The 22,671-nt window shown below is 38.0% G+C and overlaps 1 protein-coding gene across 4 annotated transcripts in view; it reads right to left on the reverse strand.

Moving 5' to 3' along the window:
- The window catches only part of NRP2 (neuropilin 2), a 207,475-nt gene that overhangs the window by 16,005 nt on the left and 168,799 nt on the right, over positions 1-22,671 (reverse strand). For 2 of the 4 annotated variants that reach the window (XM_070933223.1, XM_070933221.1), the window contains exons 15-16: positions 22,192-22,236; positions 14,118-15,621 (exon numbers count right to left, since the gene is read on the reverse strand). In XM_070933223.1, coding sequence (XP_070789324.1) covers positions 15,341-15,621; positions 22,192-22,236 — 326 coding nt within the window. In that variant the 3' untranslated portion in view covers positions 14,118-15,340. Of the gene's footprint in view, positions 1-14,117; positions 15,622-22,191; positions 22,237-22,671 lie in introns of those variants that run through there. The other 2 variants (XM_070933220.1, XM_070933219.1) reach the window with 1 other exon arrangement.

The raw sequence follows: 22,671 nt of genomic DNA on the forward strand, positions 1-22,671 counted from the left end.
CAATTGCTGCCCTGAAAATGTCCCACATTAATCTGTAGGGGCAGTACCACACTCTGGCCTTGTTGCCAACGCACCAAAACGGTTTGTTGTGGGGATGATGTAAAATAAGTCAATGTACTTTTATACCAATTCAAAGACCAGAGGAGTGCACATTAACATGGCCAAGAGGAAGTGCCTACATGAAAGAAGTTAGGAGAAAGAATAGCTTATCTCTAAAACTAACATTTTTGAGGTTTAATAGAACAGGACTTTGTATACTCAGTATTTCTCCCACATAACCTAATGGGCATTAAAATATGCTCAACCTTGTCCTCTTCCCTGTGACCTCTCTCAGGGACACCGGAGGAAAATGAAACCTAGTTTGTGTGTATATATTACACTTCTACATATATATTTATCAGGACAGCAACTTTTCAATACATCTCTGCTATGTCTATTCTAATCAGACAAGCACAAGGCACTTGGTGGCTTGACATGCCAGCAGACAAAGGTCAGCTATCTTTATGGAAGGTATCAATCATGTCACTGTTAGGCTAAGCAAATGCATTCTTTCTATTTCTTATGTCTCCTTTGGTTTAGTTTTAAATGCAAACCTGTTGCTGAAATAAGACACAATACATATCTCAGATTTCTCAGTTATTCTAAAACGAATAACTTGAAAGTGAAAGAGAGAGACAGAGAGAGAGAGGGAGAGAGAGAGAGAGAGAGAGAGAGACCCCCAATAGCTCAAGGGATAATCTGATCATGGAAAAAGCTTTTTGCCAAGAGACCTCTCATGGTCCCAAATGGAACTCCAGGCTTTGTTCACTGCAGAAAGGATGCTATACAGTGTTGACTAGTTGATTCACTAGAGGAGACGAGCCCCTCTCCTGTCAGCCTAGATTTCTTCTAACCTTTCTGGTCTTTAGGAGCAATCATGCAGAAATCTGTAGATCAGGACAGCTGATTATGATATTATAATTTTCTTTTATCTCTCTGATTTGTTCGGGATGCATCAAAAACTATTTGAGTATTGAATAGTTAATACTCACTCTTCAAGCCTTCTAGGAAGAAATTTGCCCTTGAATAAAGAGAACATTTGCATAAACATTTATTTACACTTTCTAGACGTTCATGCTTTACTGATACTGTTGGGGCTGTTGTTTGATCAAAATCTTTATTCTTCATATTCCCACTTCCTTTCCTATATAGTCTATGAATCATGTAATGAGAAATGTAGAGTGTTTGGGCAATGGCAGGAGTGAGTGCCAATCCTATTTCCAATAAGTATATGTAATAATTTTATATTGCCACTTACCGTTGTTAAATGTGGCATCCCTTCTTCACTGTGATAATAGTCTGAAACTCTTTAAGTGTGCAAATGATGGTTATTTGGCAAAAACTACAATTGGTATTCCAAAGGTAGTTGTTGGATATTTCACTGCAGTGATCTTTCTGTATCAATCTTATTGCCAAACCAATACCATGAATTAAACACAGTGAGGAAACTGATCACTGGAGAACAGAGGCCGTGTGTGTGTGTGTGTGTGTGTGTGTGTGTGTGTGTGTGTGTGTGAAGATCCAATTAACCTCAGATACATATATTTCCATTGCTGCCTTACAGCATGGCTATCTCTCTAAATAAAAGAGTGTTTCCTTCTCTCAGCCTGATCCAGAAGTGAGAAAGGGCTGAATGCTTGATAGAAAGGCACTTTAATCTGATTGGCTTTAGAGGAGCTGGTAGGTCAATTTGTAGTCTTGCTAGGAGGAACTATATTGATTCTATTGGCCTCAACACAGCTACCCACATATATGTACACAGTGATTCCGAAGTGAAGGCAGGTGTTATTACTTAGGTTAGACATACTACCTAGAGAAATATTTATTTACTGGCTTCTTTCAGAATTTGAAAACCATAAACAGTTGTTATAGTTTGGACAGCAACTTCTAGAGGCAAATACCTTCCTAAATACAGGCTGAGATCCAACAGTGAAATGTAAAACCTTGGGGAAAATTAATGACATAAAAGCTATTGTAAGCAGTGTCTTATAAACTGGCTGATTGCCTATTTTATCATTTTTGCTCAGTCCATTAGAAGGATAGTACAGAGCCGGAAAAGAGCCAGTGGGCTCGAATCAAAGGACATGATGACACAACTTCAGCCCTATACAGCCAGCTGCCAAAGATGGCTGGGAAAATTAGGGATAAGGGACAGCATCTTTGCAATAGAAGAGTGTCCTCCAACTTGGGTTCCTACAAAAGTTTTCCTCTGCTGCTCCTATCCAAACTCTGTTCTGGCTGGTCATTCTAACTGCTGCAGATTGAGGAAGGCTGGCTTAGAAGGCTAATTGCTCCAGTCTTTAAAAATGTTAGTGTGAGAGATGGGTTGTGCAGAGCCACTGTATTGATTCTTTATGGTGCCTCCCCCCCTAAATCAGAAATGAGACTGGTATTGATTGTAAAGGTAAATGAATATCTCTGGATACCATAGAGGATTGTTTCACTAAAAGAATCTGATTTTCAGTACACAGAGATGAGACAAAAAAAAAAAATTCATTTCTTCTACTTTTTCCCACTTTAAACATCTGCAGAGGAGTTCTGCTTTTCTATATAGCAAAATACTAGAAGAGGCAGCATATGCAGCAGCTCTCTCTATTTAAATTCCATTTACAAAGCTTGCATCAGTTTTGGGGGTCATGGAGAAACAAATACATGCAGGCATCCAGGTTTTCCCCAGCATAGAGGCAGACAACCTGCAGCTCTGGACCCATTCCTTGCAACCCCTAGCATCTTCTCTGTGTCTTATCACTGAACATCAGTAAAACTATTTTTAACATGTTGTGGCAAGGAACAAGATGAAAAGGGTTAATTTAACTAGCATAGTAGACTTAATAACCTTTTTTTAAAAAACCTAATAAATCTCCTCCTAGCAAGGAAAAGATAGCTTTACACCTTTTTCATCCTTGTCCCACCTATGTTGCCCCTTGGAGTCTCAAAACAATGTCAGTTATGGCTGTGGGCCAGTAAAAACTGACCATCATCCTGCCCTACACCTGGCAGCTGAAATATAGGCTGAGAAGTAAGGATAGGAGTTAAATAAACTGCGGGCTGGCACTGCTTATTTGATTCAAATATAAATTCAATTTGAATTCAAATGGAGCAGAAGCTCCTGGCTGATGCTTTAAGTGAGGAGCAAAGATTATTTCAGATTATAATTTGCACATTGCAATGTGTCCTTACCCACAATGCAGTTTCACTGAAAAGCTTTCCTTCTGGGTCCAAAGGTACTGCTTGTCCCACCACTACCAATCTGGTTTAGGGTTATAGTAAGTCTAAAGTAAGTCCACCTATGGACTGCCAGCAGGCCATCCTTCATTTGGAGAAACACAACTTTGGGTTTTATATTTATTTATCAGGGCTGAGTTCTGAGCTACAGAATAACAGCTGTCATAAAACACACTGCTTTATTTTGTAAATAACAGCAAATAGTTGTAGTGAAGATGATTCCAAAAAAATCATTCAAAGTTCTGGTGCCAATCCACTTTCTAATTTGTCATGGAGACAATGAATATGATTTATAGCCAGTTCTCACCATAGTGGGACAGAAAACCGGTAGTAAATTTCCTTTATCCAGGGTGCTCCAGGACACTTGCCCTCATACAATATTTGTGCACTCCCTTGGGATGGAAGTCCAAAGCTATCAGTATAACTATGGCTGTGGAAGAGTTGTGACTTGAACCCAATTAGTTTTGTGACCTGCTGCATTGCCAAACTGAGCAATGATGTCACAGGATGAATATGTACTTTGTTGACCACATAGACTAGTGTAATGTGATGTGATTGTGTCTTCTCTTTGTGGTTATTTGGTCAGTCTAAACTCCAGCACAATTGAGACGTTCAAGTGAAAAGTAAAACTGAAGCAGTTAAGTGTCCTCTAACGCTTCAGTTCTGCTTGCTGAACATCCTAGTTTGGACCATATGCCTTTATAATATGACCTGTTTATTGAAGAAAAAGATTGGATTTAGCCAATATAGAAAAGAGCTTGACTCAAATACCCTTGTTTATGTTATTAAATTATTACGGTGTTTTTGATTAGCACTGTGCACTGGTCAGTCTACTATGATTGGAACAGTATACATAAACTATAAATCTAAAAATCGTATATAAAATAAATAGCCAACAGTGTTTGTAAGAGCTGCAGAAAGTATTTTTAATTCAGAATATTTAAACTCATAAGCTCAAAGCAAGCTAAGTAGTAAATATACCATTATTGGGCTGAGGGGGTGGGTATGTGAAAAGTATTTAAATCTATACCATTACTTTAATAAAACATACTAAGGTTCTAGAGATAGATTGTCTAAAAGATTTACAGCAAAGCTTTAAGCAAGACAATTTTGCATTAGCAGAGGAACAAACATTTGGCACCAGCCTTCCTTTCACTAGGAAAGCAAGGGACTCTTGTCATTTCCTAAGAGAACCTTATGGGGAAAAAAACCCTGAAGGAAATTATCTTGCATTATGGAAGCAGAAGAAAAAAAGCTGACACACTATCACTATCCTTCAGAACTGCTAATTACAGATGTTTACTTTGTGGATTGCACAAAGAAGAACAAGGATGCACACATTAATACCAGGCCAATGCTAGAATTTTAGCAGCATCTGCAGATAACTTTAGCTCCCACTACCTAGTGTCAATTGATTCAGCTGCATTGGTAGAGCAAGTAGACATTTGAAGAGCCAAAGATTTCCCAGACATGCAGATACAGAGACAACAATAATAACATCAATGAGCAATAATTGCTTGCAGCCTGTTTGTCTGTTATTATGGTATTAAGACTCTAACTCCATCAGGATATATGGACAGACAGAAGAATTCAAGGGTTAGATGCCCTTCCTTTTACCACCAAATTGTCCCAAGAATTCCAGATTTATAGATACAACTACACATTTTTCTAGAAATTTAGCACATAGTATCTCTGGTAGCATCTTTAATTAGGTTGGAGTCTGAAAGCTATCAACTCCAAGGCAACTTTCTAAAAATGGGAACATTTCATATACATATATACAGTCAACTAGACAAACAAAGCTAAATAATCTCAAAGCCTGACTGAGACACTGATCCCAGGAGAGGGAGTTAGATTTCTTAGCTTCTAAATAATCTTTTGGAGGAAAATGAATCTGTAGAAAAAGGATTTCCCCCCCTGGATCAAAATAGAGTTAGACTACTGGCACTCATTGTCCAAAAGTTAATAAGATGTCTTTTACTGAATCTTAGGAAAAGCCAACAAAATCTGGAAGGCTTCCAGAACAGGTTGAATCATTCTTGGGCGGAGAGGGTGAAAGCAGTTTTGACTGCCAAAGTGCAAGAGAGGGGATATAACTCAAAAAAATATAGTAAACCAAGACAAATCGGACAAAGAGGCAAACTTACAAAGGGAAAAGCATCAGTGGGACACATTTGGAGGAGTACACTGATTAGATGGATGTTGTTTTAGGTGTTAGATGGGTTGGAGGAGGGAACGAGGGATCTAAGCCAAGATGGAGGAAGAGGACAGAATGCAGAAAGCTGTGGAATGTTAGAAACAACTAGACAACCCATGCCCCATTGGGTCATTGTTTCAGAGACATTTCCTTACCTAATCAGAGAAACAGAATGACCAAGGGCAGGCAAAAAAGCAGTGGGAGCAAGTATGATTTCTGACTTGCTGTTGGCTTCCTATTAAGCTTTACCATTGAGGAATCTGGTAGGGAGCTTAGGAAATGTCTTCCTTTCCCTTGCCAACAGGCAAGTAAGTGGCTGCTGCTGGGTGGAGGAGGGAGTGAGGGATTGTGAAACTGTTATGGAACATTGAAAATGAAGATTACATGACCACAGTAGCCCATAGCAGTAGCACTGAAGCAGTAATAAATTCCCCAAATTTCATTCCCGTGGGAGTGATGGGTCCCAGATTTTGTATGCATTCTGTAAGTTAGCCCATAAGTAACACCTTAGTTGGAAAACTGTTGCCCTATGATGCACCATTTCCCCCAGTTAGAGGTCGTGACAACAAGAGTTTTAATAGTATATACTGTGATTCTCCAAAAAGACGGCCCACCTTGAAAAGAAGCCCTATCACATTTTTGAGCGTGTGCAATCAAATTAAGCCCCACCCACAAAATTAGCCCTAATTAAGACCCCAGTCACCCCAGGGTGAGGGGGTGGGGTGAGGCACATAGTTAAAAAATAAGACCCGGCCTTCTTTTAGAGAAACACAGTAGATAGATGGAATACAATTTTCTCCATGTATTTTCTTGGTGGCCTGATTTAACACTTAATACAAAGACTATTTTTATTAAGTTGAACTAACTTAATAGCTTGATATATAGCTATATATAATTTATAAAGTACAGAGGTGAAATGCTACTGATTTGGGCCGGTTTGCCCGAACCAGTAGTAAAAATGCTACTAGTTCGCCCGAACCAGTAGTAAAAAAATGCTTCAAAAAGTAAAAAAAAAGTTCTGATAATCACACAGCACAGCTGATCGCCGGAACTTTTTTTTTTTTTTACTTTTTAAAGCATTTTTTTAGTGCCTATTGCCCAAATCAGTATTTTTGTATAAAGTGTGATAGTTTGTTAGGGGGCATTTTGTGTGAAGTCCAGCTGCTTTTGCATTGTGTGTGAGTCAGTTGTATAGCTTTTGTGACATTTTGTATGTAAAGTATGATAGATGATTTTTGAGCTCTCTGTGACTCTGTGAGATTCCTGCTTGTTGCAGGGGCCATTTTGTGTGAAGTGCAGCTGCTTTTGCATTGTGTATGAGTCAGTTGTGTAGCTTTAGTGTTATTTTTGTGTAAAGAATGATAGTTGGTTTTCCCGGTCACATGACCACCAAGCCACACCTACCCAGTCACATGACCACCAAGCCACGCCCAAATAACCGCTGGGAAAAATTTTTGAATTTCACCACTGATAAAGTATGAAACAACTTTATAGCTCAGACAGAATTCTAAAACATAGAAGACAGGTTTATGCATCTTGTGCCAACTCAAAAGCAAGCAAACCACACTGTATCTTAGCTGTTTGAAGTAGGCATATAGGAGGGGCATGGATTAAGGTGTTAGGATGATGAGGCTCAGATGGCAAAGAGAGTTCAATTCAAGCAAGCTAGAAATCTAAAGTGAAAATTCCTTCACAGTATTATTGACCAGGCTACCAAACAAATTAGGATTGCGAACAGTCTACTATCTTACAATCAAATGTTGAGGGTGAGTTTGAGATGAGAAGATAACTCAAAGTTGAAAGATTGTCTTAAGGCTTACTTACCATCACAATATCAATTTTATGTATAGCAGAGATGTCTGTGAGGCATAAAAAGCAGGGTGACTATTGTAGAATGATAGCTTGATGGCTAATTCTTGGTACTTAGGTAGAGTTACGAAAATGATATCTGAAACTCTCTGGAGCGCTGTCAATGGTTGCCTGTGTTCTGGGTTTATGCCCAAAAGATGCAACTGGCTAATGTTGACTCCATGATTCTACTCCAGGTGCTGTCTACACATGAATTGCATAACACTGCTGCTGCTGCTGCTGTATGTATGTGTGTGTGTGTGTGTGTGTGTGTATGCATGTCTGTCTGTATATGTATGTACAGGTACGTACATGTATGTGCTAGGATTAGCATTTCAGTATTTGAATGATCTGGTCAATGACAGAAGCTTCCCCTATCCCCACCATAACTTAATAAGTACATTTGTCAAATGGAAATGCTTTCAACAGTCTCACCCCAAACCTCTGATGTCCGCTTGCCAGCTTCTTGGTTGGATACTCAAGGATTCTGTTGCGTACTGAAACAACCCACACTGGATAATCTTTTCTGATGATTACCATTTTCATTTTGGATCCTAAAGTGCCACCCACTGGCAAGGAAGTTAAGTGTCCATTAAGCCCAAGGGTTGCAAATTCCAAGACCAACGAAATCTGGGGAAGCAACTGTCTTTTCCTGCCCAGCCTTCCCTATCTGTCTCCTTCAGACAAATGAGATGATAGAGAGCCTACTGCTTGGGAAGGCTGATTTACCCCCAAATTTGTCGTCATCTTCTTCTTTTTCTTCTTCTTCTTTGTTTTGAGTTCTTGCTCTCAAGCAAAGATAATCCTTTGTCTTTAGTTCCTCTCCGCATTCCAATTAACTGAAGATATTTATTGCTAATAGGCATTTATTGTGGCCAAAATGCTCATTTACATTACATATTCTGTCCTCGCTTTCTGTTTTACACAGAAAACATAACCTGCATTAAGATGAGCTATCTGGTGATTTAAGACCTATGTGGAAAAGTCCTCAGACTCCCGAGAGTGAGAAGACTTGATTTATCTCTATTATTATTATTATTATTATTATTATTATTATTATTATTATTATTATTATTATTATTATTATTATTACACACTTAAAGCCAGGAGGAAGCATTAGAGCTGCTTCATGTGTGACATTTTGGAAATATGCCTGTATTCTTACGTGCTGAAAAAGGGAACATTTGGTGTATTAAAACATGTGTTTGGCACCACAGGGAACTGCTGATCGGTTGTGACTCCCTGCAGTGTATACCCAGTAATGTCTGTTGTTTTTGCAATAGTTTCTCCTGCCTCCCTCCTTCTTGGCTCTCGCCCATCTGCTGGAGCCAGAGTTCTTACTTTGCCTCCCAGCACAAAGGAAGCGGGGGGGAATGACTTGTGGGCCTAAAAAAGAGCGGGACGGAAGGCCTGAGTGCCTCCATTTTCTCATATTACAATAATGTGAAGCAGGCAGGCACCAATCTAACACCCTTATATTTCAGCAAGCATATTCCCTTCCTTTGTGTACGAGGTAGCTGAAGCCCACTAACTACAGATTATGTTCTTTCGGGAAGTGAAACCTAACCCTTCATCCATCTCTCCTTCTATCTTACCTCAGATACGAACTGAAGACATTGTCTGCTAAGGTTATAGTGGCATATACTATCAAACAGGAAAACAATGCAGTGGAATGCCATAGGTGTCTTCAAACAGATGTTCTGGGAGGAAGGGAGGGGAATGGGTAGTTTGAGTGCTTTCAGAACCAGCTGTTTCGGATTTTTTTTTTACTCTTTTTAAAAAAGTAATGTTTATGTCTGGTAGGTGAGAGCCAGTTTAGCCTAGTGGTTAAAGGTGTTGGACTATAAGTAAGAAAACCTGAAGTACAAAAGCTTTCAATCAGGCCTAGGAAGGAGGCAGAGGCAAACTACTTCTGAAAAACGTTGCCGAGTGAACTGCAGGGGTTTGCTCAGGAAGTCACCGGGAATCCAATCTGACTTGAAAGCAAATGTATCTGATGGGACAATGTATCTGAATTCCTCAGTAAATCCTACTTGTTTTGAAAAACCTGCCTAATTTGTAGCCTTCTTTGCTCGAGTTTTATTTTCCCTGAGTTTTCAGAGGACTAGTCATAATAATCTCTTACTGGATTTTGAAGACAAGTCCATTTATTATTGCAGAAAGATCTTTGGCTCACAGTGCATTTAATCAGAAACACAGAGGACAGTGCTAGGAAAGGAAAGTACACTAGGTTTACAGAATATTTATTTTTCAAGGTCATATTCTAGGCATCTGACTAACTGTTCTGTGCTCCAGGAAAGTATATCCAAAAATAATCTTAAAGTGCCACACATTTCTTTTGATGGAGTGATTTCTACCAGTTTGTCATTGTGTAAAATGGAAATCACTTGCTCTTTTCCAATTACTTACCATTTCAATGTTTGATCTTCAGACCCCCCTCTCTTCAATATCTTCAATTGAAATCAGGCCATCACTTTTTTGTCCAAATGTCATATCTGCAGCCATAAACTTGGCTATCTAAAAACAAGAACCATTGGACCTCTGATCCCAGCATGGCTTGGGATGTTAACTTCTGAAGAGTTCCTCTATTTGCATTTGTTTCTCTGGGCTTTTTTCCCCTCCAATATAATCAGTTGAATTGTTTGGAGTAATTCTGCCTAAGGTGCCTAAAGAGACCCTCCCCCTAATGCAAATAAATAGCAAAAGACCATTTGTATTCCCCTTTACTACTTTATCCAGCTGACAACAATACTTAAGATGAAAACTAATCACTGTGATCAATTGAATACAATTTGAAGAATGTAAAAGATTTTAAAAGAAGACTTTGGCACATTGTTGTGAATTATTTAGATGCATTCACTGGGTTCAAGATGATTTTTCAGTTAAACATTTGCCAGTGTAAGACATAGCACAGTTTATATAAATAAAGCCTTCCTGAATTGCTTCTTGTGCAGTTAATTCTGAAGTGTGAAGTTTGCAACACAATGGTTCTTAGAAATAAAATAAAGTTTCAGAATAGTTGGGCTTTAAATAATCCTTTGTTAATTCTTGGTTAAAGCTGCAAATATTTCCCAACCATAATGAATTTAACCCTTTAGGGATTATTGATAGAATATGTAATGTGTTAGCATAGAGCTTTTCTCTTGGGATGCATCCCTTTCCTGAGTTGACAAATTTCTTGTCTTTGCTCATGCTACTTGAAGCATCACCTGATTTCATATAATTAAGTTACTATAAATAAATTAAATATTTTTCCTTTAAAAAATATCCCAATGTTTTTAATGAACTCACAACACTACATGAATGCCTAGCCATGTAAGTTATTGCTCTGAAATAATGGTACACAATCTGAGGTTCCAGAAGACTGTGTGGGCCCTCAAATCTTAAATCTCTAAATATTGCTGCCAAGTTTTTAAAGTAACAGAAGGTGTTACAAATAGAAATGGAGTAAACATATTATATATAATTAATTCATGTGAAACTGAATTACATTTTTTGTTTTGCTTCCATTGGGTTGAATGTGGACCCTTGGTACGATCATATTTATATTACATTTTAAGATATACACCAGAGCTAATGATCCTGAAATCAAATGTTTGGATAGAACTCCTGAAGAGTATCGATCTTTCACCAAAATAAAATTTGACTGACTGTTCTATCATCCTTCTATTAAAAAATATCTGAAATGTGCTAGTTCCTCCAAGAAATAGAACCACATTTACTAAAAGTATTCTGCCTTCTCTTGAATTTCCTTTGGCTTTTTTTTTCTTGGCTTTGATATGGTATCCCAGATTAACTTTATCTTTCATTTCAGTAGCGAATATCCCACCATAGTGACCTTTCTTCAAAGTGTGAGTTTTATTCCACTATTCTGAGAGACTGCACAGTGCACTAAATAATTTCTTAAAATTGAGACACCACCACATGTCTCAATATTAATCTATTCAGATCTGTGCACATTTTCAAGTGGCCAAATGACCAATGTTATAGTGAGGCTTTTATTTATTTTTTTTAAACCTTCTGATGGGCAAGCTGGCCTGATACCCAGCCTAATTAGCAAAGATTTTTCAAGTGTGCTTTTGGAAAGGCAGTTCCATGCCTTATTTTGTAAATGCAATCCCATAGAGACAATTTGAAATGATGTGTCTCATCTCCTGGGCATCTTCTCCAGGGAAATCTAGTATAATCATAATCAGCAACTAAACACTCTAGCAAATCCCAAATGAATCTTATGAATTGCCTCAGTTGATCAAGATGACTACATTCCTAACAAGCAGTGACAGAAAAAAACCCCCAACTACACAGGAATCTTTCATTAAAGTCTCAATCCTCTACATAAATGGTGTGTGATTTTATTTTAAGATTATGCAGCACAAGATCCTATAAGTAATGCCCAGGGCTCAATCTGGAATACCTCCTTGTTGTTTCCTTTCCAGATGGTGTGATGGTGAACATAATTGCTCATCAGTAGTAGACACTTTATACGATCATAGCCATGCTCTTTCAGAAATTAATGTCAGTTCAGTGATCCAATATTGAACATTAGGATCCAATCTCAATTTCAAATGAAGTCAGGCAGTTAAAAGAGTGAAGATCCAATCTCATGTCAATTTGGATTTCCTCATCCTCAGGAAGTTAGAAGAGTAATAGCAATTCATGGCAGACATTCATAATTCTAGCTATTATCAATATTCACTACACTACGCTTAGGTTGCATAAGAAAGGAACTTGATAAAATCAAATCCTGTATTTGGGCATAGAACTAAAGCAAATTTTACAAATGGGAGAAGTAGTATTAAACAGTATTAGAGATCAACCTCTGTGAACAAGATATGCATATACAGATCTGCAGTCTGTTCTTTCTCTTCTTATAAGATATACTGCTCACATGAACAGTGCTTAAAAATGAGACCTGTCTTAAAATCGTAATGATTGTGGGTAATGGAAATTCATATGGCACCAATTTTACTAAGAGATTCACCTACTGAAAATTGTAAACTGAACCAAATACATCATCTACTGTATGCCACAATATTAGACCTATTAATGAGATCGTATCATTTAGCTTTTTGATAGGGAGAAAATTAAACTTGAACAAATTTGAGTATAATGGCATGCATATAAAATCAATCCAAACCATCCAAACCAATTCTTCATTTCATATCATTGGTTTAATCTATTTAAATCTGAAGTCTCCAAAGTAAAGTGTCTGAAATCTTCCTACAGAGTAAAGAGCTCTGTACTGATCCAAAAGTGGACAGAGGGCCATAGTCAGTTTTTTTCCCTGTATTACTGATAATCTTATGAGACTTCCTGTCTTGCTTTTCCATAAGGTCAGAGTCCCTAATAACTTCAGATCTGGTTACAATAATGCCGGAAATTTAAGGAGCCACAATTTCTCCTGATTTGTCTTAAAATTTTGTGATATTATTTTACCTTCTGCCACTTCATGGTGAGGGGACAATAGGTAGATACATATGTTATATACATATATATTAGAAAATTAGAAACATAAGATTCAAACGTGAGATAAAGAAGAAAACAGATCTATGTATAAAAATATCATTTTATTACATTCCACACAATACATTGTCAAGAATCTCAAAATTCCACAAGATATTTTCACACACAGGCAACTGAGTGATGCTGACAGTGTCACAGCTGTAAGGGGAGGAGTGAAAGGTGATGGTAAGTATTTGGGGTGGGCAGGTGAATCTTTGGTGAAATTTTAAAATGGGGTATCTCAATCAGGTTAAATACATCCAGACTAGGCATATTTTTTATTCAGGGTGAAATAGAGAATCCTCATGGACATATTGCACTTGATTGCTGAGGGTGGGTTGGGGCAAAATCAAGAAAACCATTGGGAGGAAATAGACCACTATTCTGCACTGGAGATTTTCTGTGACAAGTACCACAACTACAGAAAGTCAAAGATACTTGCTAACATATGACTTCCATTCTGAAAGATGTTTTCCTGGGTCCTACAAAACCAAAGGACTAAAAAGCAAAAAACAAAAGAGCAAGCACATCTTAAGAGGAGATACTGAATATTTTCTGAAATATGAGTTTTCCTTGTTCCATGGCCCTCCTTGAAGAATGTCCACCCCCTCCCCATTTTGAGATATCTGATATGTGATCACCTTTTGCTCTCACATGTCCATCCTAATCTAGTTAAAGCTTATCAGCACACACCCTCCTTTATTTTTCACTATGCACTTTGAAGAACAATTTCTGCATTAAACAGCACTGTGTGGCATTAGCCCAGCCTAAGCAAGTATCTTGGCAGAATCCATTTGCTACATGCATCAGAGCATGCTACCTGAATAACAGGGTGGGAGGATATGACAAACATCTCTGGACAAAAGGGTGCCTCTGACAGAGGATCCCCAGCTGCTTTTGTGACCTTTGCTAATCCCACATAAATGTGGGGGTCAATTTGTTTGGAATCTCTCCTGCACAATTCGATTGATGGGAGTTGTTCAAGGCAGCACCCATTTTATTGCACAAGTCACATTGATTTCTTGAGGGCTTGCACAAGAGGTACCCCATGGGGAACGCTCCCACAGCCTTAAACCCCCAGCACAACAACATTTCTGCTCTATATTTCTGCTATCATGAAGGCAAAAGGATGAATGGCAGTTTGAAGAAAGATGCAGCAACAATTAGTCATGATGGATGTTTTTCAAAAAAGCAAAAACCATTGGAAATAGAATTCCATGGAGATGTATTTTGCTTGAAAATATATCTGATGGAACAATTCCAACCACCTTTGTGTATTGTAACATGTTAGTCTATATAAGGCATTTCCATTGCATTATTTCAGAGCAAATCAATAAAGAGAGGCTTACTGAGAATTCCTTTATACCTTTTTCATTAAAAGATGCAAAGATATCTGGATTTCAGTACGCCCTTATTTCGGGAGTTTTAGTTGACAGATGTTACTACTACTATTTCAAGAAGCAACATGACAACAAATACAAACTCTATCAGTCAGCCATTAATGCAAATTTGGAGAGAGAAAACAGGGGAAACAGTTGTCTTTTGTAAATTATTAGTAAATTTCAAGGGAAAAAATCCTTCCCCCCCAAAAAAAATCCCAAATGAAGTATCTCTCGACGTGAGGTTCACTAATCAAACTAAATAAACCTCAATTTTATGGAGCTTCCAAATCCTTTGATGTACTGATATCTATGCATAACTCTAAGACTGGGTTTAACAGATAAACTGAACATTCATTATGAGCTTCTCTTTTATAAGGCAACTTTAAAAAATTCGTTTTGTTGGATTAATTCCACTACCAAAACAATGGCTATGTTTTCTTGATGTCTGGGAACGCAACACTGTATAATCTGAGTTTTGACCATCACCAAGCCTTTCTGGGTTCCTCCTTTCCCCCGTAGTGATTTTTCCTTTTCTTTTTTTAGCTTGCCACATTTAATTTGTCTTGGGCCAAGCCTTTCTTTTTTAAAGAAAGCTGAGCTAGCTGACATTCTTAAAGGATCTCAGTCATAAACCCAGCCAGAGTTAGATAAGGCAACAAAAAACATTGCTCACTTTGCCAAGGAAACAAATCAGCGTCTTCGGCTTTAAAAAGGTATTCCAGGAGGAAAGCCAGAATGGTACACGCAAGTCCTAAGTAATCTTCCCAGGGAGCCATCCAGCCAATATCACACACATGCACACTTACATACATAGAGATATAGATATACAAGCACACACACCTATTCTCTTGCATACGCCTCATGACTTGCTCTTGAGTTTCCTTGCAAGGTGTCTACTGGATAAAACCCAAAATCAAGTCTTTGAAAATAGAAATGAAGGAGCATTTGCTTCCAAAGAGACAGGGCAACTGAGTCTCTTCCAAGATGCAGCATTATAGTTTAAGAGTTTGTCAAAGAACAAGGGATCGGGGGAAGAGATATCTTGAGTTCACATATATGCTGGGCAAGGAGAAAAGTGCAAAATTGAGGCAACATATCTGAAGTCTGGTTTTGTTTTGTTTAAAATGGTTGTGTTCCTGTTCCATTTTCAGCAATGCGAGCTGCGATCTTGCTCTAGTTTTATTGTTAAAGTCGGCTCCACAGCCAGAGGGGCCCCGTTGGCATAGTGGGAGGTTTTGTAGGTGATGGAGTGATCACTCTTCTTGGCCGCATAGCGGAACCGGTGGTAGTGGAGCACAAGGGCCAGCGCGACGGAGACCAGCACCAGAACAGCACCTCCGGCGGCCATAACGTAATACCAGTAGGCTGGAATGGGCTGCACTGACACCGTGTCCACTGTGGGCTCGCTCCCTGGCAGAAGGGTGCCCCCTGGGGGAGAGACAGAAGAATGTTGCTAGGTGGGAGGCATGCAGGTGGATTAAAAACAACAAGCACACATATACACACACATACACATGCTCTGAGAAATTCTGTGCAATTTAAACAAGGTCTTCCATGACCGAGCTATGTAGGAATATAACTTGAATTTTTGACAAGCAGGCAAATTAAAGCATTTCATTAATAGGGGAAGAGGGGAATGATGTAAATTTTGTTAATAGCCCTTATAGTTGATAGGAACAGATCCCCCCCGCCCCCTCTCCAATCAGTCCCGTCTAGCAGCAATATGGTATTTGTTTGTCAAGCAATGACAAAACATATCACTGTTTTAAACAAGTGACAAGAGTTTAATTGCAAAGTATGAAGAAGGTTGTGACAGGATTAGAGAAAAGATACTAGAGAGGAGAAGCATGCTGCATTGCTATAGGAAAAGAAAAGGGAAAAGAAGCTCTGCTTTCACAGGCCATCATGCTCCCAGTTTTCCCCAAGCCAGCTCCAGCTTTGCAGTTGAGCAGAACACAGAAAATTCCACTACGATTTTTATGATCTCTAGTACGACTTTCCAAGTTTATAGCTAATTAAGAGTGGACTTATGGCACAATTTGAGGAATATCCACTCAAAAATAAATTCGACTGTACATTTCAATAGGGCTTATTCCATAATAAGCGTGTCTAGGACTGCAAGCTAAGTATTACCTATATAATATTAGCTTTCCACTGATAACTGCTACAAATTCTATATTTACCCTGTATTCTTGCCTCAGAATCTTTGATTTTCTCAAGTCTCTCTTTCTTCTGGAATGTCTGAACAACTCTCCTTAGTCTGAACTAAAGGTATATTATAAACTTACCTATCAAATTAATTAGTATGACCCAACATTAGATTAATTGATTCCCTTATCTACCCCCTCTTCTCTATCATTTCCTAGATAGATTCCCATGCCTGGATAGTTCAAAACACTGCAATCCACACTGTTACTGGGTAACTCATACACCATCACCATTGAACATCAGTTCTGTTCTATAGGCTAGAAATGCTACAAATTGTGATACAGTTGAGTTTTCTTCTTCTGCCTTTTATCTATCTTGTCTTTTACAAGATCAAAAATGAAGTGCTTCCTGTAATGTTGGTTAATTTGGGGAGGGGGGGTATTATCTGTTCCACATGTCTTAAATATATGGTCAAAGGTGAACTACTGCTCAAATAAAAGGGGATTTCCTTCCTAAAAGAAAGGTGTAAGATGTAACTGCTTTCATTTACTATATATTATTAATCAAGTAATCAATTAAACTTAAATAAATGGTTCTATAAACCAATTTTTAATATAAATGCTTATGTTACGGTAGATAAAATTTATCTATTTATAAGTGAAACCTAGCACTTATTAGGAAAAAAAAAATTCTTCTTCATCTCTTACAGACATAATGATAACATAATAGTATGGATTTCATTAATTGATGAAATTCTCATCAATTAATTTTCATCACTAATTAATTCCACTTCCAGTTGATCCACTCAATTTAAATTGACTAGAGATACAAATTAAACCAGAGCTTATTTATGCCATATATCTAGATGTATTGTTCAAAAAGCTCATGTAATCAGGATTATTTGGTATGAATCAAATACGCATATAAAAAAATACTTTGCTAGAATCATTGCCTAAAGTGCTGAACAGCACAATGGAACTTAGTCTAAATAAACCAATGTAAAGAGCAGTCTCTAAGATGCTAGTTCAGAAATATCAGCTAAGTTTTAGCTGACATTACCCCTTACCTCATTTCAAAGGGTGACAATAATTCTCCTCAGTCAGACATTGGAAAACCAAGCACTCAAACAATAGGTTTGAGTCTACTGTCCTATTGCTATGTTCAACTAAACACTGTAGTGTGTTATGGAATATCATATTCATTCTATCAAGAAGGTTTTCCTTTAATTCTGCCATTTACAACTATGATGTAGGAATAAACACAATGGATTATGGTTGAAAAATGGCTGGTCCCTGTTGTAACATGAAGAATGGGTTAAGAAGACCTTATCACAAGAGTGTGAAATAGAAAGATTAGCATATAGAACAGGTGAAGGCTTGGGAATTACTACTAGTTGCATTTCTCAGCACTTGGTGTGATGGAATGTTGTCCTGCATCAGCAGAAAACAGCCCCTTGTATGTTGTCCTTTAAGATGATGAGCTTTTTCTCTCAGGCTAAAAGGAAAGTGGGACTCTAGCAGCAATAGGCAGGAAGGAACAGAAAAAAGAAAAGAAAATCTGTAGTGCTAAATAGAAAGCATCCACATAAGTAGCTCAAGCTGTTGCCAGGTATTATATGTTGGCATATAATTCTTTACATATTATATTTTCAAGATGGGCACTTTATATTTTTCTATTTAAAGCATATCCCTAAATATACCAAAAACAGATATGATGAGCAGGTATTTGAAAACACATGCCTCTTCTTGTGTACATGTAAGAGGAAACACAGATCTGTTCTTAACCAATGTATAAACTGAAAATGCCAGGTTGCTGCTTGGAGACTGCCCTCATATTGTCAGTGGTGTGAGAAATTAGAAAACTGAGACTTTTTTCCCATTGGTTCTCCCTGTGCTCAGCTTAGCAGCACATTGGGCAGGAAAGAATAGAATATGAAAGGCTGGGAGAAGGGAACTCTTTGCTGGCTTGTGTGTGTACGAAACAACTGACTTTGCTGCCTTTTGCACAGGCAAATTTAAAGACATTAAAGGAAATCTCGCCCAGTCTCTCAAAAGATTTGCAAGTCCTTTCTAAAAGAGAAACAATCTGTAAAAGTCTTCCTATCTTCTTCCATATGACAACATCCAAATTGTGATGTTAAAGAAGAGAACATTCTACTTTCCGATTAAGGTGCTTCATGTAGGAAACAAGCAAAGTGTGTCCAGCTACTCTCCTAATATCTACCCTTCAGGATTGTAATTGCAATTGCAGTATATATTTTCAAGAAAATTATTTTTAGATCAGCAGTGTTTTCACTAAGCATAGAGGTAGGTTCCCCCACCCCCACCCCGCATTTTCAGGAATAGTTAGGAATTTTAATTTGGTTGACTTTTTTGCACAAAGAATCTGGAGAATCCAATCAATATTTGGAAATTAGACTGACAATCATTAAACTTAAAAGTGAGGAGTATGCAGGGGTGAAATCCAGCAGGTTCTGGAGAACCGGAAGCGGAAATTTTGAGCAGTTCGGAGAACCGGTAGCGGAAATTTTGAGTAGTTTGGAGAACTGGCAATTACCACCTCTGGCTGGCCCCAGAGTGAGGTGGGAATTGGGATTTTGCAATATCCTTCCCCCAGGAGTAGGATGGGAATGGAGATTTTGCAGTATCCTTCCCCTGGAGTGGGGTGGGAATGGAGATTTTGCAGTATCCTTCCCCTGCCACGCCCACCAAGCCACACCCACCAAGCCACACCAGGTCCACCAAGCCACACTCACAGAACTAGTAGTAAAAAAATTTGGATTTCACCACTGAAACCCACTGACGGGAGTATGCATTTTTCCATAAAAATTTAAAAAAGCAAAATAAAGCAAGTCCACACACATAGAAGATTAAGATTATCAAGGAATATATAGGGGTGGATTTTACTTTATAACATTTGAGTTTTTAAGCAATATGGTGTGAATGTTTACATAGAAAAGCATTTATCCATATGAATCCACACCTGTAGGCTAAGGAAGTACTGTCCAAACTTCTCCCAGAAGGACGGGAAACATTGGAGTTAGAGCTCAGGCCTTGGCTCAGTTTTTCTCCAGTTAGAAAGAGAAGCTATCAATAGCTCTGGATACCAATGTATCCCATTCGAGATGTGCAAAGCTATTCTTCTTGCCTAGGAGACATAGTTCTCCTCCTTTACTTTAAGTATTCAAAACAAAAATTCATGATACACTTACATTTTTAGCCAGATACATGGCATTCTAAACCAGGTTGGATAAGTAGTTCTACTCCAATAGACTTTTAAATCAGTCCTGTGTTTCTTTCAAACAAAGTACAATACCAAAATCTTTCTAATTAAATATGGAGTGGTTTGAGCCAAAATGTTGCCAATACTCCTTGTCCATTCTATATAATGAGGGTTTAATAGCAAATTTTAAAAGGCCAATAAATGCTGCACATATGTAAGCTTGTGTAGTTATCTCTCACCAATCAACAAATGTGAAATGATCACTTCATCCATCATTCATTTTGCCTTGCAGCATCTATGTAGCATCTTTGCAACATTAGCACAACAATGACAATTGCTATGCACAAAACAACAACGTTTGAGATCAAACTATTACACTACTTTCAATTGGGAAAATAAGCCAACAATCATGCCAAGGTTGCTAAAAAAACCCCTTCTTCTTTAACTTAAGACCTAAGTAAAAAGTTTTGAAGGTCAATATACCTTTCATCTTTGGCTATAGCAGATTTTCTACTAGGCTCTAAATCTTAACGCGCAAGGACTTTGCAAACTATTTTTCAGAACTAAGCCAGCTTCTCCCAACTACTCAAAATACATTTCTTCTGGAAGTCACAGCCAGCAATGTCTGGCAATATGTTGCCAATAGCCTGAAATTGCTCAAGGAAGGACTATCTATCCATTAATCAATGCAACAAAAATGATTTAATCTGCACTGAAAGCTTTTGGAAACGAATCCTCTTCCTTTTGGCCACACTAGAGTTTTGCATTTGACAAGTGAAAGGCAAAAAGCCCTGTGAAACAAAACAAAATGAAATTTTTCCCCAGATTAAAAAAGAGATGTTTGGCTTCCTCCCCCCACTCTTCCTGACAGACACACAACAGCTCATCTCCACTGATTCAGAATCAAGTTTAATGAGCAGGACAATCTCTCTGCATTCCTTTCCCCTTTTGCTTCTTTCTACAAGTTTTATCAATCTAAGGCATCCCATTTTCTTTTCTTCAGGCCAGCATTAAGCTATTAAATGCACCATTTCACCCTTCTTCTCTCTGACTAAATGTCAGCCTTCAAACTCAGGGTGACAGTTGTTCCTCTGCTGCAGTTCCCTCCTCCCTACACCTGCTATGGTCCCTGCCTTGGCACTTGTTGGCTAAAAACATAATGCTAAATATTCATCACTGCCAGCTCATTGCACTTCTAATTCACTCTGATTTGGAGGTTAAGCCTCTCTGTGGTGGCCATTTATTCCCCCCTCTTATATCTTAAAGCTTCACTGCTCCTTGCCTGGTGCTGCAGACGGAAAGAAGTTCATTTGCATCTTTATGATCTCTATTATTAGATGGTCTGATTCCTAATACAGCTAGATGTAACTTCTGTACTAGCCCTGCAATGCAGCTTTAGCATTCTTACAATTCAGGTCTGGGCAACTTTCCAATGACCATCTTTAATTTTATCCATGTTTACCAGTGACTAGTGTAGGATTACTATATCCAAAAATCTATATGGCTACTACTTGGGAGCAAAGAGATACAATTTTTAAAAACTCTGCTGTCCTTTAATGGACATCTGGATTTCTGAAATCCCAACAGGATAGCCCTAAGTGAGGCTGAGCACCTGAAGAAGGTTTTGTGGGTCATTTTTTTTTTTTAGGTGTGAAAAATCTAGTCAAAACCTTTTTTAAAAACCTTTTTTACTGGCAGGAAACTGAGCTCCTGCAACTTGACAGTTTGCTACCAAATGTTGTTGGTAAAGTCCCTGAGTTTTGGAAGATTTCGGAGCGACATGTGGCCTTGGATTATCCATAGCTACGGTATTAGATATCCTTTTCAAGGCAGTATTTCTAGAAGATTTTCAATTAAGCTACACAACAGAGTTAAACAGGTTTTGTTGTCATCACTTCTGAACCATAGAGAGAGGACAGAAAATGTGTTTCAACTCCCATTCATCTTAACAAAGATACCTATGTGACCATCTTCCAAATAATCAGTGCAGGATTTGCACTCTATGCAGGCCATTTTACCTTTTAGGTATATGATAAAAAGAAATTCAGTGGAAGAAGCATTTGCTACCCTAATGACTTGAACTTAGGCAGATTTGTTAAAGAGAGATATAGCTCTATTTTTTTTAAAAGGTAAAGCAGTAAGTTGCAAAGTTGGGTTGAACTTCCCAGGATATTGTCCGAGTAAAAGCATGCTTGCTCTTCCCCCAAAGACATCTTCCAACTGACATTAGGTGAGAATGCACATACAGATAGGAGGACACACACTCATTATTTTTATTTATCAAATTTACAAACCACCCATCTTACTCAGAAAATGATTCATTAGGGTGCTAATACATAAAAGCGAGCAGATCTGTACAACTTTAAAAACATTCTGCAAGCATTCTTATAACTGAAACTGGCTCAAGTTATTTTATAGAATTAATTCTGTATTTTACACTCTTTTTAAATCCTCTCACTTTGATTTTATCATACTTAAAAGCTTTTTATTTGCATAGCAATTTTGTGTTAGTTTTGTTTGGTTGCATCTCACTTTCTGCACACACATTCATTTTTAAGTATTAAAAAAAATCAGAAAATAAACCATGCAGTAAAATAAAGGCAAGTAGAAGAAAAAGTGTATTTTTACCTGAAATTTCAAATGTGTGTTCTCCAGGGAAAGCTGCAATGGGTTCTGTAAATAAAAAGAAGAGCTGAAAGTGAGTGTTTCCATCAGCAAATTATAGATCCTGAAGATGGTAACCCATATGATCACAGGGAGTATCTTGAAACCTCTAATCTTGAAGAACCTCTTTTTCAATTTGTACAAGTGGTAGCCAATTTTTTAGGGGGTGGGGTAGGATCTTCTGTATTCACTGAGGATAACGCTCTAAAAATATGTTTGTGATAGCAGGCTTTCCACTAGGCCGGTCATAATAGGATGTGTTCTAGCAATAGAAACACAACTGCAATTGTATTTTCTTTTAATTTTTGGCCCAGAAGACAGAATGCTAGGTGATAACAAAACTGATAAGCTAACAGACTGAAACAGTGTTGATTGCAAAGCACGCAAAGTATCTCAGAGAGTGTCTACATCTCTCATCCTATTCCAGCTCACAGGTTGTTTGGA

This window comes from Pituophis catenifer, unplaced genomic scaffold (assembly GCF_029215685.1).
Source record: "Pituophis catenifer annectens isolate HBS135680 unplaced genomic scaffold, rPitCat1.0.hap2 SCAF_1, whole genome shotgun sequence".
Lineage (NCBI taxonomy): Eukaryota > Metazoa > Chordata > Lepidosauria > Squamata > Colubridae > Pituophis > Pituophis catenifer.